A 15897-nucleotide genomic window follows, 5' to 3' on the forward strand; every position below is an offset into this window, starting at 1 on the left:
GAAACAGCACCTGCTAAAACCGGCTTATTGAAAAGTGGAAAGATAGTTTTTTAACAGATTTCCTTATTAGGAAGGAATTGGAAGAAAAGGTTTGGAAGGGGGGGAGAGTTGTGTTAAATGAAAAATTTCAGTACTTTACAGCATTCTTTTGAAGGGCAAGTTTTGATGAGAAAGTATGCCAAGATGATCTTAATAAGTCCCTGTCATTTTAAAGTGTATATATTTTAAGCAATGAACGGAGAAATAAACATACAATACAAATCAATTTAAAATAATCTTGGAGTTAAGTGGGTGGTATAACTTAACTGGAAATAAATTGAAAATATTTCGCAATGAGTTTTCCTTTCAAAATTTTGTTTTTTATTTTCAGCTTATTGAGTAGATAATTTTATGCTTATATTGTAAAATGGTGTTCATATATAATTCTCTCATGTTTGAAAAGGAAGGAAATGATATGCATTTTATATTCATGTTCTCTATAGTTTATCATTTTCTTGGCTTTCTTGTATCATAAATAAGGATAAGTGCTTCTGAATCTTTAGTGTATAATGAAAATAATATTGTCATGTATCAGGAACAGTGTCTATTTTCTTTCAAACAAAGTAATTCATAAAAGTGCTTGAGATAGTCCGGCCGGTGTGGCTCAGTGGCTGAGTGTTGATCTACTAGTATGAACCAGGAAGTCACAGTTCCCTCAATTCCCTGTAGGGGGCATGCAGGAGGCAGCCAATCAATGATATTTTCTCATCATTGATGTTTCTATTTCTCCCTTCCTCTCTGAAATTAGTAAAATATATCTATATAATAAAAGCCTAAGCGAACATTACAGCAGAACAACCAGAATGATCGGTCACTATGATGCACACTGACCACCATGGGGCAGACGCTCGATGCAGGAGCTGCCCCTTGGTGGTCAGTGCGCCCTCACAGGGGGAGCACTGCTCAGCCAGAAGCCGGGCTGATGGCTGCTGAGTGCAGCAGTGGTGTCAGGAGCCTCCCCCGCATCCGCGGCAGTGCTAAGGAGCAGCGAGCAGGCGGGCGGTAAGGAGTGAGGAGTTCGGGACTGTGAGAGGGATGTCCACCTGCCAGCTTAGGCCCGAGGGGTCCCAGACTGCAAGAGGGCGCAGGCCAGGCTGAGGGGGACCCCCCCCCCCCACTCCAGTGCATGAATTTCGTGCACAGGGCCTCTAGTATTTTAAAAAGTGCTTAAGAGAAGAGATTTTGTTGTTTGGGTCTAGTTAATGAAGGTTCTGTGAGGGACTTAAATTTCTAGGAAGGAGTCTTTTAGGGATGATCATTTCTAAGTCTGTGTATAGGTATCACCATTTTCCTTTTAAAAAAAGATGTCTACTTATATTCATTTTCTTGACTGAGATAACTTCTTATTTAAAAAAAAGAAAGGTTTTATTAGGAATCTATAGAGCCAGCGGAGAAGGCTCAAGAAAAAGAAGCCCGAATACATTGGGGCCCCACTATATAAAGATAGAAATGCCATAATTTTACCCTAACTTTAAAAAGATGTAACTATCATAACATCTAGTATTTTAAAGGCCAATAACACATAACTACTTTTTACTCTAATTTTTGTTTTCTGAAAATTACTTGGGTTTAATTCTTTTTGTTTTTGTTTTAGTGCTCGAGACAATGAAGCATCCAAATCTACCCGAGAAATCTGTAGTCCTTTTGCGGGGATGCTCTTTGGTATGTGCAAACTTCAGTTGATTAGATTTGTAGAGTGTTTCATAAAAGGTCTTTATTTATTTATTTAATAAATCTTGATTGTTCAGATTATTACAATTGTTCTTCTTTTTCCCCCCATTGCTCCCCTCCACCCAGTTCCCACCCACCCTCTGCCCTTACCCCTCCCACTGTCCTCATCCATAGGTGTATGATTTTTGTCCAGTCTCTTCCCGCACCCCCCACACACCTTCCCCCCCCCCCCCGAGAATTGTCAGTCCACTCCCTTTCTATGCCCCTGATTCTATTATATTCACCAGTTTATTCTGTTCATGAGATTTTTTTATTCACTTGATTTTTAGATTTACTTGTTGATAGATAGGTATTTGTTGTTCATAATTTTTATCTTTACCTTTTTCTTCTTCCTCATCTTAAAGAATACCTTTCAGCATTTCATATAATACTGGTTTGGCGGTGATGAACTCCTTTCGCTTTTTCTTATCTGTGAAGCTCTTTATCTGCCCTTCAATTCTGAATGATAGCTTTTCTGGGTAGAGTAATCTTGGTTGTAGGTTCTTGCTATTCATCACTTTGAATATTTCTTGCCACTCCCGTCTGGTCTGCATAGTTTCTGTTGAGAAATCAGCTGACAGTCGTATGGGTGCTCCCTTGTAGGTAACTAACTTGTTTTTCTCTTGCTGTTTTTAATATTCTCTGTTTGTCTTTTGCTCTTGGCATTTTATGATGTGTCTTTTTAAAAAATATATATATTTTATTGATTTTTTACAGAGAGGAAGGGAGAGGGATAGAGAGTTAGAAACATCGATGAGAGAGAAACATCGATCAGCTGCCTCCTGCACACCCCCTACTGGGGATGTGCCCGCAACCAGGTACATGCCCTTGACCGGAATCGAACCTGGAACCTTTCAGTCCGCAGGCCGACGCTCTATACACTGAGCCAAACCGATTAGAGCTAATTATGATGTGTCTTGGTGTGGTCCTCTTTGGATTCCTTTTGCTTGGGGTTCTCTGTACTTCCTGGACTTATAAGTCTATTTCTTTCACCAGGTGGGGAAGTTTTCTGTCATTATTTCTTCAAATAGGTTTTCAGTATCTTGCTCTCTCTCTTCTTCTGGCACCCCCATAATTGGGATGTTGGTACACTTGAAGTTGTCCCAGAGGCTCCTTACACTATCTTCATATTTTTGGGTTCTTTGTTCTTTTTGCTTTTCTGAGTGTTTTTTGCTTCTTTGTATTTCAAATCTTTGACTTGATTCTTGTGATCCTCTATTCTGCTGTTAGATCTCTGTATAATACTTTTTATTTCAGTCAGTGTATGCTTAATTTCTAGTTGGTCCCTTTTCATATCCTCGAGCATCTCGCTAAATTTATCAGCCTTTTCTAGAAAATTCTTGAAAAACCTTATAACCGTGGTTTTGAACTCTATATCCAGTCGTTTGCTTTCCTCCATTTCTTTCATTTGTGACCTGTTTCTTTGTCTCCACATTTTGGCTGCTTCCCTGAGTTGATAGAGTGGCTTTGTGTGCTAGGTGTCCTATAGGGCCCAGTGACTCAGCCTCCCCAGTTACCTGAGGTGGACAGTCTTGGTGCACCCCTTTGTGGGCTTTGTGCACAGTCTTGTTGTAGTTAAGCCTTGATTGTTGTTGGTATCCCTGGGAGGAATTGACCTCCAGGCCAATTGGCTATGAGGATCAGCTGTGTCTACGCTGAGAAAACTTCTGTGCTGGAGACACCCTTATGAGACAAGACTTGCAAAAGCCTCTGTGCTCAGCTTGGATGGGGCGGAGTCTCAGGGCGGAGCAGACAGCATTGGTTTCCCGTCAGCCCTGCCCTAATAGGCCCCTGTGTCTCAGTGTCCCGTGGTAATCGCTGCAAGCACCTCTGAGAGAAAGCTGCCCTTGAGTTCTGCCCGCTGCCAGACAGTCCAGTTTCTCCCCGAATGAGTCTGGGTCCCCAGAGTCTCGCTCGGAACTGGAGTTCAGTGCAGTCGGGAGCTTTTGTTTCCCTCCCGCTTGAGAAAGCCAGCCGTGTACTCAGTTGCCTGCCCTCTTCGCGTGTGCGCCTCGGTACCTCTTCCTTCGGCAGGGTCCTCTGAGTCTCAGTGTGCTTTTCTCTTTCCTGACAGTCCAGTTTCACCCCGTATGAGTCTGGGTCCCCAGAGTCTCGCCCGGAACTGGAGTTCAGTGCAGTCGGGAGCTTTTGTCTCCCTCCTGCTTGAGAAAGTCAGCCGCGCACTCAGTTGCCAGTCCTCTCCGCAGCTCCTCTGAGTCTCAGTGCGCTTTTCTCTTTCCTTCTAGTTGTAGAATTTCCGCTTAGCCAGCCTTCCTGTGGTTCTGGATGATTTCCGTTTTGTCTTTTAGTTGTAGTTTTGAAATTGTTGTGCGAAGCAGCAGTTTAGGTGTTTACCTATGCCGCCATCTTGGTTTCTCTCAAAGGTCTTTTTATTGTTTTGATAGACACACTTTCCCATGTTCTTTCCATGTAATTTCTGAGAAGGTGCTTTGTTCCAATCATGATCATAATCCACACTTTCTCTTTATAGAAATGAAGGACATAGCTTAACATAAGCATCTTGATTTGCTATGTTAACTTGTCATGATAAAGAGAGCCTTATTTCCTGTGTCAACTTTATTTTTTTGTTTTTTAATCCTCACCCAAGGATATTTTTTCCATTGATTTTAGAACAAGTGGAAGAGAAGAAAGGAGGGAGGGAGTGAGGGAAGGAGGGAGGGAGGGAGGAGGAGGGAGGAGGGAGGGACTTCATTTAGAGCTCTTTGTTTTATTTTAAAAATAAGACAATTGACTGCTTAGAGCAGAAATAATATATTGGGGGGTTTACACAGAATCATGGGTTATTTAGAAGTATGTTTTTACATTTGCAAATATTTGGGGGTTTTCCTGCTGTCTTTTTGTTATTGACTGCTTGTTTAATTCCCCTGTAGTCTGAGAAAATAATTTGTATAAATTAAAATTTGAAATTATACAAATTGTATATTAATACAATTTTTTAGTGGCTCAGGATATAGTCAACCTTGGTGCATGTTTAGTGTGTACTTGAAAGAATGTGCAATGTGTGTTTGTTGAGAGTAGTGGTTTATAGTAATGTTCATGTCTTACACATCCTTAAATTCTTACCTGACTGCCTTACTTTTTGTGTGAGGCCTGGCGTGCTGGAGGGATTTTCTGTGTTCCTTCACCGTCATCAGTTTTCAGCTAGGCCTTAATGCCCCTGACAGAGATGCTGTCTCTCTCCGTACTTCTCTCTCCTTTCTCAGCTTAGATTCTTGTGCCTTGTTCCTTGGTAGAAGGCTGGCCCTATGCGTGTGATTCTTAGAAATGAGTTGTTTGCCCCTCCCCACAGTGGTAGCCAGCCAAACTCTCTTTGATGTCTTGGAGGGTCTTGCATAAGAATTTTCTGCCCTTTCCCTCATAGCAACAGGTCTTTGTTTTGTATGTGCAGAATGCTGGGTCTGAGCAGGTTTTCTGCCCTTCAACCAGTAGATTACGAAGAGTCTGGAAAATGCAGTGGTTGGTTTGTGTTTTTTATTTTTTTAATTATTTGGAAGGTTTTCTTCAGGTCTCCTGTGTTGTCCCATGTCCAGTCTCTCTTGTGATCATTCTGAGGGAGAGGGGTACTGGGTGCAGAGTCCTCTTCTGAGTAGGCTTCCAGAAATCTACATTGTCTTGCAGCCCACACAAGGCCTTTAAGAATTCATTAATAGTTCAGCTATTTTTTTCTTACCCATTTGTAAGGTTGCCTCCTATTTTTCCATATTCTGGGAAAGGTAAAACACTTGGATTGTTCCATGTCTGGAGTGGTTTTTATACCCTTTGAAATTCAGTTTAACTGGTTGCTTGTAACAACACCTCTCTGATGGGCTTTTTTTTTAAGTTCTGAGTTTGTAGATGATTGAGCTTTTTGCATTGTGGGGACTGAGCAATGTTGTGGCCTGTTACTTTCTAAACAGAAGCAGAACTCTTCATTTAGGTTTTTTTTACAATATCTTCCATTTCCTCATAATGTTACTGTTTTTACTTAAATACTTGAGCGTAGTTATGGGAGCTATTTTAACTTCCTTATTTATTGTTCCATCATCTTTGTCTATGTGTTTTTTTTCTCTTTTTTTATTGTTTAAAGTATTACATATAGTAGTACATATATATCTCCTTTTTTTCCCCCATTGACCTTCCCCCAGCCTCCCCTACCCTTGTCGCATGCCCTCATTCCCCCCGCCCCAGTGTCTTGTGTCCATTGGTTGTGCTTATATGCATGCATACAAGTCCTTTGGTTGATCTCTTTCCCCCCCTCCCCAACACTCCTCAGCCTTCCCGCTGTAATTTGACAGTCTGTTCGGTGCTTTACTGACTCTGTATCTAACTTTTTGTTCATCAGATTATAATGTTCTTTATTTTCCATAAATGAGTGAGATCATGTGGTATTTTTCTTTCATTGCCTGGCTTATTTCACTTAACATAATGCCCTCCAGGTCCATCCATGCTGCTGCAAATGGTAAGAATTCCTTCTTTTTTATAGCAGCATAGTATTCCATTGTGTAGATGTACCATAGTTTTCTAATCCACTCATCTGCTGATGGGCATTTAGGCTGTTTCTCAATCTTAGCTATGGTGAATTGTGCTGCTATGAACATAGGGGTGCATATATCCTTTCTGATTGGTGTTTCTAGTTTCTTGCGATATATTCCTAAAAGTGGGATTACTGGGTCAAATGGGAGTTCCATTTTTAGTTTTTTGAGGAAACTCCATACCGTTCTCCACTATGGCTGCACCAGTCTGCATTCCCACCAGCAGTGCACAAGGGTTCTTTTTTCTCCACATCCTCGCCAGCACTTGTCGTTTGTTGATTTGTTGATGATTGCCATTCTGACAGGTGTGAGATGGTACCGCATTGTCGTTTTTATTTTCTCGTTTTTTTTTATTAAGGAATTATATGTGTACATATCTTACCATTGCTGCATTGTCGTTTTGATTTGCATCTCTCGGATAATTAGTGACTTTGAGCATTTTTTATTATGTCTCTTGGCCTTCCTTCTGTCTTCTTTTGAAAAGATTGTATTTAATTCCGTTGCCCATTTTTTTATTGGATCATTTATCTTCCTTTTATTAAGTTGTATAAGTTCCCTGTAGATGTTGGAGATTAAACCTTTATCAGTGATAACATTTGCGAATATGTTCTCCCGTACAGTGGGCTTTCTTGTTGTTTTGTTGATGGTTTCTTTTGCTGTAAAAAAGCTTTTTATTTTGATGTAGTCCCATTTGTTTATTTTCTCTTTGGTTTCCCTTGCCCTAGGAGCAGTATCGGTGAAGAAATTGCTTCGGAATATGTCTGAGATTTCTCTGCCTGTGGATTCCTCTAGTATTTTTATGGTTTCCTGTCTTATGTTTAAGTCCTGTATCCATTTTGAGTTTATTTTTGTGTATGGTGTAAGTTGGTGATCTAGTTTCATATTTTTGCATGGATCTGTCCAATTTTCCCAACACCATTTATTGAAGAGACTGTCTTGATTCCATTGTATATTCATGCCTCCTTTGTCAAATATTAATTGAGCATAGTGGTTAAGGTTTATATCTGGGTTCTCTATTCTATTCCATTGGTTTATATGTCTGTTCTTGTGCCAGTACCAGGCTGTTTTGAGAACAGTGGCCTTGTAATACAGCTTGAAATCTGGTATTGAGATCCCACCTACTTTGATCTTTTTTCTCAGGATTGCTGTGGCTATTCGGGGTCTTTTTTTTATTCCAGATGAATTTTTGGAGAGTTCTTTCTAGGTCTGTGAAATATGCCGTTGGTATTTTAATGGGGAGTGCATTGACTCTATAGATTGCTTTGGGTAGTATCAATATTTTGATGATGTTGATCCTACCAATCCATGAATATGGTATGTTCTTCTATCTGTTTATGTCTTCCTCTATCTCTTTTTTCAGTGTCCTGCAGTTTTCCGTGTATAGGTGTTTTACCTCCTTAGTTAGGTTTATTCCTAGGTATCTTAATTTTTTTGGTGTGATGGTAAATGGGATTGCTTTTTTAGTCTCTCTTTCTGTAAGTTCACTATTGGTGTATAGAAATGCCATAGATTTCTTGGGCGTTAATTTTGTATCCTGCTACATTGCCAAATTCATTTATTAAGTCTAATAGTTTATTGATGGAGTCTTTCGGGTTTTTTATGTACAATATCATGTCATCTGCAAATAAGGACAGCTTTACTTCTTTTCCAATTTGGATGCCTTTTATTTCTTCTTCTTGTCTAATTGCAGTGGCTAATACTTCCAGTACTATGTCGAACAGGAGTGGTGAGAGTGGGCATCCCTGTCTTGTTCTGGTTCTTAGGGGAAATGGTTTTAGTTTTTGCCCATTGAGTATTATGTTGGCTGTGGGTTTATCATATATGGCTTTTATTATGTTGAGGTATGATCCTTCTCTTCCCACCTTGCTGAGAGTTTTTATCAAGAAAGGGTGTTGGATTTTGTCAAATGCCTTTTCTGCATCAATTGATATAACTATGTGATTTTTATCTCTCAATTTGTTTATGTGATGTATCACGTTTATTGATTTGCGGATATTGTACCATCCTTGCATTCCTGGGATAAATCCTACTTGGTCATGGTGTATGATTTTTCTGATGTACTGCTGGAGCCGATTTGCTACAATTTTGTTGAGGATTTTGGCATCTATGTTCATGAGGGATATTGGTCTGTAATTCTCTTTCATTGTGTTGTCTTTATCTGGTTTTGGTATTAGGTGATGCTGGCTTCATAGAAGGAGCTTGGAAGTGTTCCTTCCTCTTGAATTTTTTGGAATAGTCTGAGGAGGATAGGTTTTAGTTCTTCCTTGAATGTTTGGTAAAACTCCCCTGTGAAGCCATCTGGCTCCGGGCTTTTGTTTGCTGGAAGCTTTTTGATGACTGCTTCAATTTCTTCCATAGTTATTGGCCTATTGAGCTGTTTAGATTCTTCCTGATTGAGTTTTGGAAGATTCTATTTTTCTAGGAATATGTCCATTTCCTCCAGGTTGTCCAGTTTGTTGGAATAGAATTGTTCATAGTATTTTTTGACAATCCTTTTTATTTCAGTGGGATCTGTTGTTATTTCTCCTCTTCCATTTCTGATTTTGTTTATTTGGGTCCTCTTTGCTTCTTGGTGAGCCTGGCTAGAGGTTCATCAATCTTATTTATCCTTTCAAAGAACCAGCTCTTGGTTTTGTTGATCTTTTTTATTGTTTTTTTTTTGGTCTCTATGTCATTTATCTCCACTCTGATCTTTATTATTTCCTTCCTTCTGCTTACACTGGGCTTTTCTTGTTGCTCTCTTTCTAACTCTTTGAGTTGTAGGGTTAGGTGATTTATTACCATTGTTTCTTGTTTTTTTTTGCAGTAGGCTTGTAGAGCTATGAACTTCCCTCTCAAGACTGCTTTTGCTGTGTCCCATAGATTTTGTATTGTTGTGTTTTCATTGTCTTTTGTTGCCAGGATGTTTTTTTATTTCTTTTTTGATCTCTGGTAACCTAGTCATTGTTTAATAGCATGCTATTTAGTCTCCATGTGTTTGATTTTTTTTGGATTATTTTTTTTTGTAGTTTATTTCCAGTTTTAAGCCACTGTGATCTGAGAAGATGCTGGATATGATTTCTATCTTCTTGAATTTGAAGAGACTTTGCCTGTGACCCAATATATGGTCTATTCTTGAAAATGACCCATATGCACTTGAGAAGAATGTATATTCTGTGGCTTTGGGGTGAAATGTTCTGAAGATGTCAATTAATTCCATCTGGTCTAGTGAGTCATTTAGGATTGATGTTTCTTTGCTGATTTTTTGTTTAGAGGATTTGTCCAATGGTGATAGTGGGGTGTTAAAGTCTCCTACTATGATTGTATTGCTGTCAATCTCTCCCTTGATATCCTCCAGGAGTTTTTTTTATGTATTTGGGTGCTCCTGTATTGGGTGCGTATATGTTTACCAGAGTTATTTCTTTTTGTTGGATTGCTCCCTTTAGTATTATGAAGTGGCCTTCCTTATCTCTTGTTATGTCCTTCACTTTGAGATCTAATTTGTCAGATATAAGTATTGCTACCCCCGCTTTTTTTTTCATTCCCATTTGCCTGAAAAACCTTTTTCCATCCCTTCACCCTCAGTCTTTGTGCGTGTTTTTTTTCTGAGGTGGGTTTCTTGTAGACAGCAGATATATGGATCATGTTTTCTTATCCAATCCATTACCTTATGTCTTTTGATTGGGGCATTTAATCCATTTGCATTTAAAGTTATTATTGATAGGTACTTGTTTGTTGCCATTTTTGTTCTTTACCCCTGTGTTCCTTCTTCGCTTCCTATTTCTTTTTTTTTTTTTTTTTTACAGCAGACCCTTTAGCATTTCTTGCATTGCTGGTTTGGTGGTAATAAACTCCCTTAGTCCTTTCTTGTCTGTGAAACTCCTGATTTCACCTTCAATTTTGATTGATAGCCTTGCTGGGTACAGTATTCTTGGATTCAGACCCTTCCTTTGCATGACTTTGTATATTTCATTCCATTCCCTTCTGGCCTAATGTGTTTTTGTTGAAAAATCAGTCGCTAGTCTGATGAGGGATCCTTTGTAGGTAACTTTCTCTCTCTCTCTGGCCGCTTTTAGGATTCTTACTTTGTCGTTGGTGTTTGCCAATTTAATTATAATGTGCCTTGGCGTCGGTCTTTGGGGTTCATTTTGTTTGGGACTCTATGAGCTTCTTGGATTTGTGTGGGGTTTTTCTTCCCTCTATCAGGGAAGTTCTCTGTCATTATTTCTTCAAACAGGTTTTCTATTCCTTGCTCAGTTTCCTCTCCTTCTGGTCCCCTTATTATGTGGATGTTGTTTTGTTTCGTGTTGTCCCAAAGTTCCCTTAGGCTCTCTTCCTGCTTTTTAATTTTTTTTTCTAGAAGCTGCTCTACTTGGGTATTTTTACTTACCTTGTCTTCTAGCTCACTGATGCGGTCCTCTGCTTCTTCTAGTTTACTCTTGATGCTTTCTGTTGAGTTCTTTACAGCTGCAATGTCATTTTTCATTTCTTCTTTATTCTTCTTCATTTCCTCTTGGTTCTTACACATATTGTCGAATTTGTCTTTCATTCTTTTCAGCCACCTTATGACCATTTCTCTGAATTCTTTTTCTGACAGGGTCCTTGCCTCCATTTTGTTTACTTCCTTTGCTGATGATGCCCGCTTTTCTTTCATATGCGGGCTGTTTCTTTGTCTCCCCATGTTCTCTCTTCTTCGCGTGTCTGGTTATGTAGTTCTCTCTTTCTCCCAGGCGAAATCTGACCTTTCCATGGTGGAGTGTAGAGCTCCTCTAAATATGCGTGCTTGCGCCACTTGGGGACTGGTGTTCTTGGGTTCGCAGCTGTTTGGTGGGTGCCGTAGCTGTAGATTCCCCGGGCTTTTCAGGCTCCTGATAACATCTACTTTTCCTTTCTGATGGCCTGGTCTCCGCGTCCAAGCTGGTCGCTCTGGGAGGGAACCCAGCAGCAGTGGGGGCTGCCCGGTCAGGGGAGCCCCGTTCGACAGTCCCCCACAGTCTCCTGGAGTATAGCTGTCCCTCAGCTCACTAACAAGCACTCCCCATGCGACTACACACTCTCCCTTTGTTTTCTCACACAGTATCTTGCAGTCTGCCTTCCCGTCGGCAGCCATCTTCTCTTCTGTGCTTTTTTCTATTGACTAACTTTTCTAATGGTTATGGTTCAGTATTAATTTTCTATTGCTTCATCACGGATTAGCATAAATTTAGTGGCTTAAAACATGCCACATTATCTCGCAGTTTCTCTGTGTTAGGAATTTAGTTGGGTCCTCTGCTCAGGGTCTTACAAGGCTAAAATGCAGGTTTCAGCCAGGTTCCAAGCCCATTTGGAATGTTGGTAGAGTTGATTTCATTGTGTATCACAGGGGGCCGGCTACCTACTGGATGTCAGCTGGAGATCGCCCACAGCTCCTAGAGGCTTGACCACTGTTTCTTGCAACATGGGCTTCCTTCCTCACCTTGGCTGCTCATTTTATCATGCAACAAGGAGCTTTCTGAACTCAGGGAGGGCTTTTACCTGATTAGCTCCTGCCCACCCAAGATAAATCTCCCTTTTGATAAATTCAGAATTGATTTGCTACCTTAATTACATCTGTCAATTCCTTTCACCTTTGCTATATATTATTGGCTAAAAGGAAGTCCTGTCCCCACTTAAGGGGAGTGGTTTATATAGGGAGTCATCACCTGAAGGCATAGCCACGTTTTTCTGTTACTTAAGGACCATCTTTTTTGAGGCCTTATTTTAATTTTATTTTTTTAATCCTTACCCAAGGATATTTTTCCATTGATTTTTAGAGAGAGTGGAAGAGAGAGGGAAAGAGAGAGAAATATCTATGTGAAACACATCGATTGGTTGCCTCCTTCATGAGCCCTGACCAGGGCCCAGGGCGGGGAGGGGGAGGAGCCTGCAACCGAGGTACGTGCCCTTGACCGGAATTGAACCCGGGACCCTTTGGTCTGCAGGCCAGTGGTCTATCCACTGAGCCAAACCGGCTAGGGCCGTGGTTGGCAAACTGCAGCTCGCGAGCCACATGAAGCTCTTTGGCCCTTTGAGTGTGGCTCTTCCACAAAATACCATGGCCTGGGCGAGTCTATTTTGAAGAAGTTGCGTTAGAAGAAGATTAAGTTTAAAAAATTTGGCTCTCAAAAGAAATTTCAGTCGTTGTACTGTTGATATTTGGCTCTGTTGACTAATGAGTTTGCCGACCACTGGGGTAGGGTGAGGCCTTATTTTAAACTTAGCTAGGGACATTTAGGGTAGCCTTCCTTCCAGGGGTAGTTCACCCCTACTAATACAGGGTGTCTTTTTTGGGTTCTTCCCTAAAGACGTAGGGGATCCCCAGGAACTCCATTCTAGTTGGCTAGAGCTTGAATTTCTCTTTATTTCGAGGTCTGATAATTGTTCAGTTAATGTGTCCTCCATAGTTTCTTTGCCCAGCCTAATGGAATTTCACTCTGTGCACACAGAGCTAAGTGCACAGAAATTTGGAAGGAATCCCTCCATGGATTTCTGAAGCTCTTTTTATGTTTTTGTGTCTTTGCCCTAAACTTCCAGCCATGATAGCTTTCCTGAATTTTGATCTTTATCTGCTTAATCCAGTTCATTTTCCAGCTTGCTGTGTGTTCTGTCTCCCTTACCTGCAGCCTGGAACTTGCATTTAGGCAGAAACAGGGGTGCTTAAAGGGCTCACCTCATTTATTTTTCTCCCCTCAGGTATTACAGTCCAGTGCTGCCTGGTGTCCAGTGTCATATGTTTTGCCTAGTTTTATGGTAGGAGGTTAAGTTCTGTGCTTGTCATCATAATCAGAAGCAGAATGGATATCTATCTATATAAGAGCCTAAGTGACTGTCGCAACCGAACAGACAACTGAACAGGCTGCATGGGGCGACCAGGCTGGCAGAGGGGGTTAGTGAGGGGCGACCAAATGACTGAGCAGCAGGCTGCATGGGGTGACCAGGCCGGCAGGGGGGTTAGTGATGGACAACCAAACGACTGAATGAGCAGGCTGCATGGGCGACCAGACCGGCAGGGGGGTTAGTGAGGGGCTACCAAACGACTGGGCAGCAGGCTGTGTGGGGCAACTAGGCCGGCAGTGGGGGGGCGACCAAACAACTGAACAGCAGGCTGCGTGGGGTGACCAGGCCAGCAGGGGGGGCAGTTAGGGGTGATTAGGCCGGCAGGCAGAGGCCATTAGGGGTGATCAGGCTGCCACGGGGGCAATTAGGGGTGACCAGGCCGGCAGGGGGGACAGTGAGGGGCCATCAGGCTGGCAGGCAGAGACAGTTAGGGGTGATCAGGCTGGCAGGGAGGATAGTGAGGAGCGATCAGGCAGGCAGGCAGGTGAACAGTTAGGAGCCAGCGGTTCAGGATTGTAAGAGAGATGTCCGACCGCTGGTTTAGGCCCGATCCCAGTCGGACATCCCCCGAGGGGTCCCGGATTGGAAGAGGGTGCAGGCTGGGCTGAGGGAACCCTCCTTCCCTCCCCCCATGCATGAATTTCATGCACCAGGCCTCTAGTTTGATTATAAAGCATTATTATTAACCTTAACATAATCTGTGTTTCCCCTGTGGGAGTTCCACTGTTGCTGACATCTGTGCTTAATGGATAGACTCAGATGCTGTATGTCCACTTAATTATTAATTGGAAGGCTAATAATTAAAGTAGTAGAGGACTTGCTGGTTTAGTTGCGTTTTTGACGTCCTGTGATTTTTGTTGTGCTCTGATCATATCTTGATTAAGAGGTGATTTTTGAGTCATTAACATATGCAATAATAATAATTTTTGGTGGATCCAAAATATTTGCACAACTGGATTTTTGCATAAGTGATAGCAGGGTGAGGCTTACAGTTTTTTCTGTAGAATCAAGGTAACCATTGATGTTTTTTTTTAGCAGGGCACCAGTGTGATTAATGTTTTATTATAGACTAAGGGCCCAGTGCACGAAGATTCATGCATGGGGGTGGGACCCTCAGCCGGGTCTGTACCCTCTCCAATCTCGGAGCCCTCAGGGGAGCCCTCTCCAATCCGGGAGTTTCTGTCTTTGCAATCATATGAGTGAATTGTCTGAGACCCCAACCCAGTTTGGTTTGCTCACAGAATAATAGAGGCATTTTTTTTTCTTTGCTTCATTGGTGGAGATTTCCTGGAAGTTTTAGGCTATCTTCCCTTTAATTTTTCCTAGACACTCTGATTTTACTTATGTCTCTCACCTTTGCTTTCCCTCCATCCCCCACCGCAACAGTACCTTGCTCCAGGCTCACTTTTTTTTAAAAAAATATTTTATTGATGTTTTACATAGAGGAAGGGAGAGAGATAGAGAGTTAGAAACATCGATGAGAGAGAAACATCAATCAGCTGCCTCCTCACACCCCCTACTGGGGATGTGCCCGCAACCAAGGTACATGCCCTTGACCGGAATCAAACCTGGGACCTTTCAATCTGCAGACTGACGCTCTATCCACTGAGCCAAACCGGTTTGTCTAGGAGATCCGACTGCCACCAAAACTATGATTCCCAGCATTCCTGGTGCTCCCCATGCTCTGGGCTTCCCCTTTCGGTCATGGGGCTGCCACCAGAACTACTATTCCCAGAATTCCTGGTGCTCACCCGTGCTGTTGGTTTTCCCTTCCTGCTCTGTCTCCGTCCCACAGCCTCCTGCTCTGCCAAGTCCTCCAAGCCGCCAGCTCTCCCTCTCTGTTCTCTGTGTAGCGGCTTGGGGACCCAAGTTCCCCAAGCTGCTCCGCTCTCCGCCGGCTCTCCTGCTCTGCTCTCCGCCTAGCGCCTGTGTATGCAAATTAGCCTGACATCTTTGTTGGGTTAATTTGCATACTCCTGATTGGCTGGTGAGCGTAGTGGAGGTACGGTCAATTTACATGTTTCTCTTTTATTATATAGGATAATTGATCTTACATAAGTGTGCTGGATGACTGAAGCAGGGAGAGGGAAGTTTGGGAGACTGGTTAGGAGATTATTGCTGCAATCCAGGTGAAATGTGGAGAGGTCCCATCTAAGATTAATGGGACCTCATATGAGAATAGGAAAGAAGGAGAGGTCCCATATACGATTAATGGGACCTCATATGGAGTGAATAAGAAAGGATGAACAGTCAGAGTTACAGTGTGGTTTGGGGTTCGGTTTTCATGCCAGTAACAGAAAACAAAGAGGGGCAGTTGATTCTGAGGTGTTCAGTTTGGACACACTTGTTAAATTTAAGGGGCTTGTGGAAGATATTAGTGGAGTTATTATTCCCAATTACTAGAAAAATGAGGATGGGAATTAGAGTATTCTCTTATTTAAGAAGGCTTTTAACTAAAAGGAAGGGTTAATGTGTCTGATACATAGTAGATATTCATTATGAAATTAATTATTGATTATATGAGAACTTTGTATGATAAATATGATTTTACTTTCCAGCTTATGTAGTGATTACTCCTTGGTCTAGTAATTAAAAATGGAGGTTTTCAAAAATTCAGATTTCTAGTTGCATATGTGGTCAAGAGTTAAGATTGCATTTTTTTCTTATCACTTTCTAGGAGGTGAAGATCGAGAACTTATTCAGAAAAGAAAAGAAAAATATAGACTAGAACTGTTGGAACAAATGGCTGAACAAAAGGAGAACAAGAGACGGTAATGAAAGG

At 41.7% G+C, this 15897-nt stretch overlaps 1 protein-coding gene across 7 annotated transcripts in view; it reads left to right on the forward strand.

Moving 5' to 3' along the window:
* The window catches only part of CSPP1 (centrosome and spindle pole associated protein 1), a 113156-nt gene that overhangs the window by 40561 nt on the left and 56698 nt on the right, over positions 1-15897 (forward strand). For 6 of the 7 annotated variants that reach the window (XR_013814935.1, XM_079796240.1, XM_079796241.1 and 3 more), the window contains 2 exons: positions 1634-1701; positions 15793-15886. The exons of the other annotated variant lie outside the window; for it this stretch is intronic. Coding sequence is in view for 5 of the 6 variants with exons in the window: in XM_079796240.1 (XP_079652366.1) it covers positions 1634-1701; positions 15793-15886 (162 nt within the window). In the remaining variant the exon portion in view is untranslated. The remainder of the gene's footprint in view (positions 1-1633; positions 1702-15792; positions 15887-15897) is intronic. 7 annotated transcript variants of the gene reach the window in all.

This window comes from Cnephaeus nilssonii (assembly GCF_951640355.1).
Source record: "Cnephaeus nilssonii genome assembly, chromosome: 18".
Lineage (NCBI taxonomy): Eukaryota > Metazoa > Chordata > Mammalia > Chiroptera > Vespertilionidae > Cnephaeus > Cnephaeus nilssonii.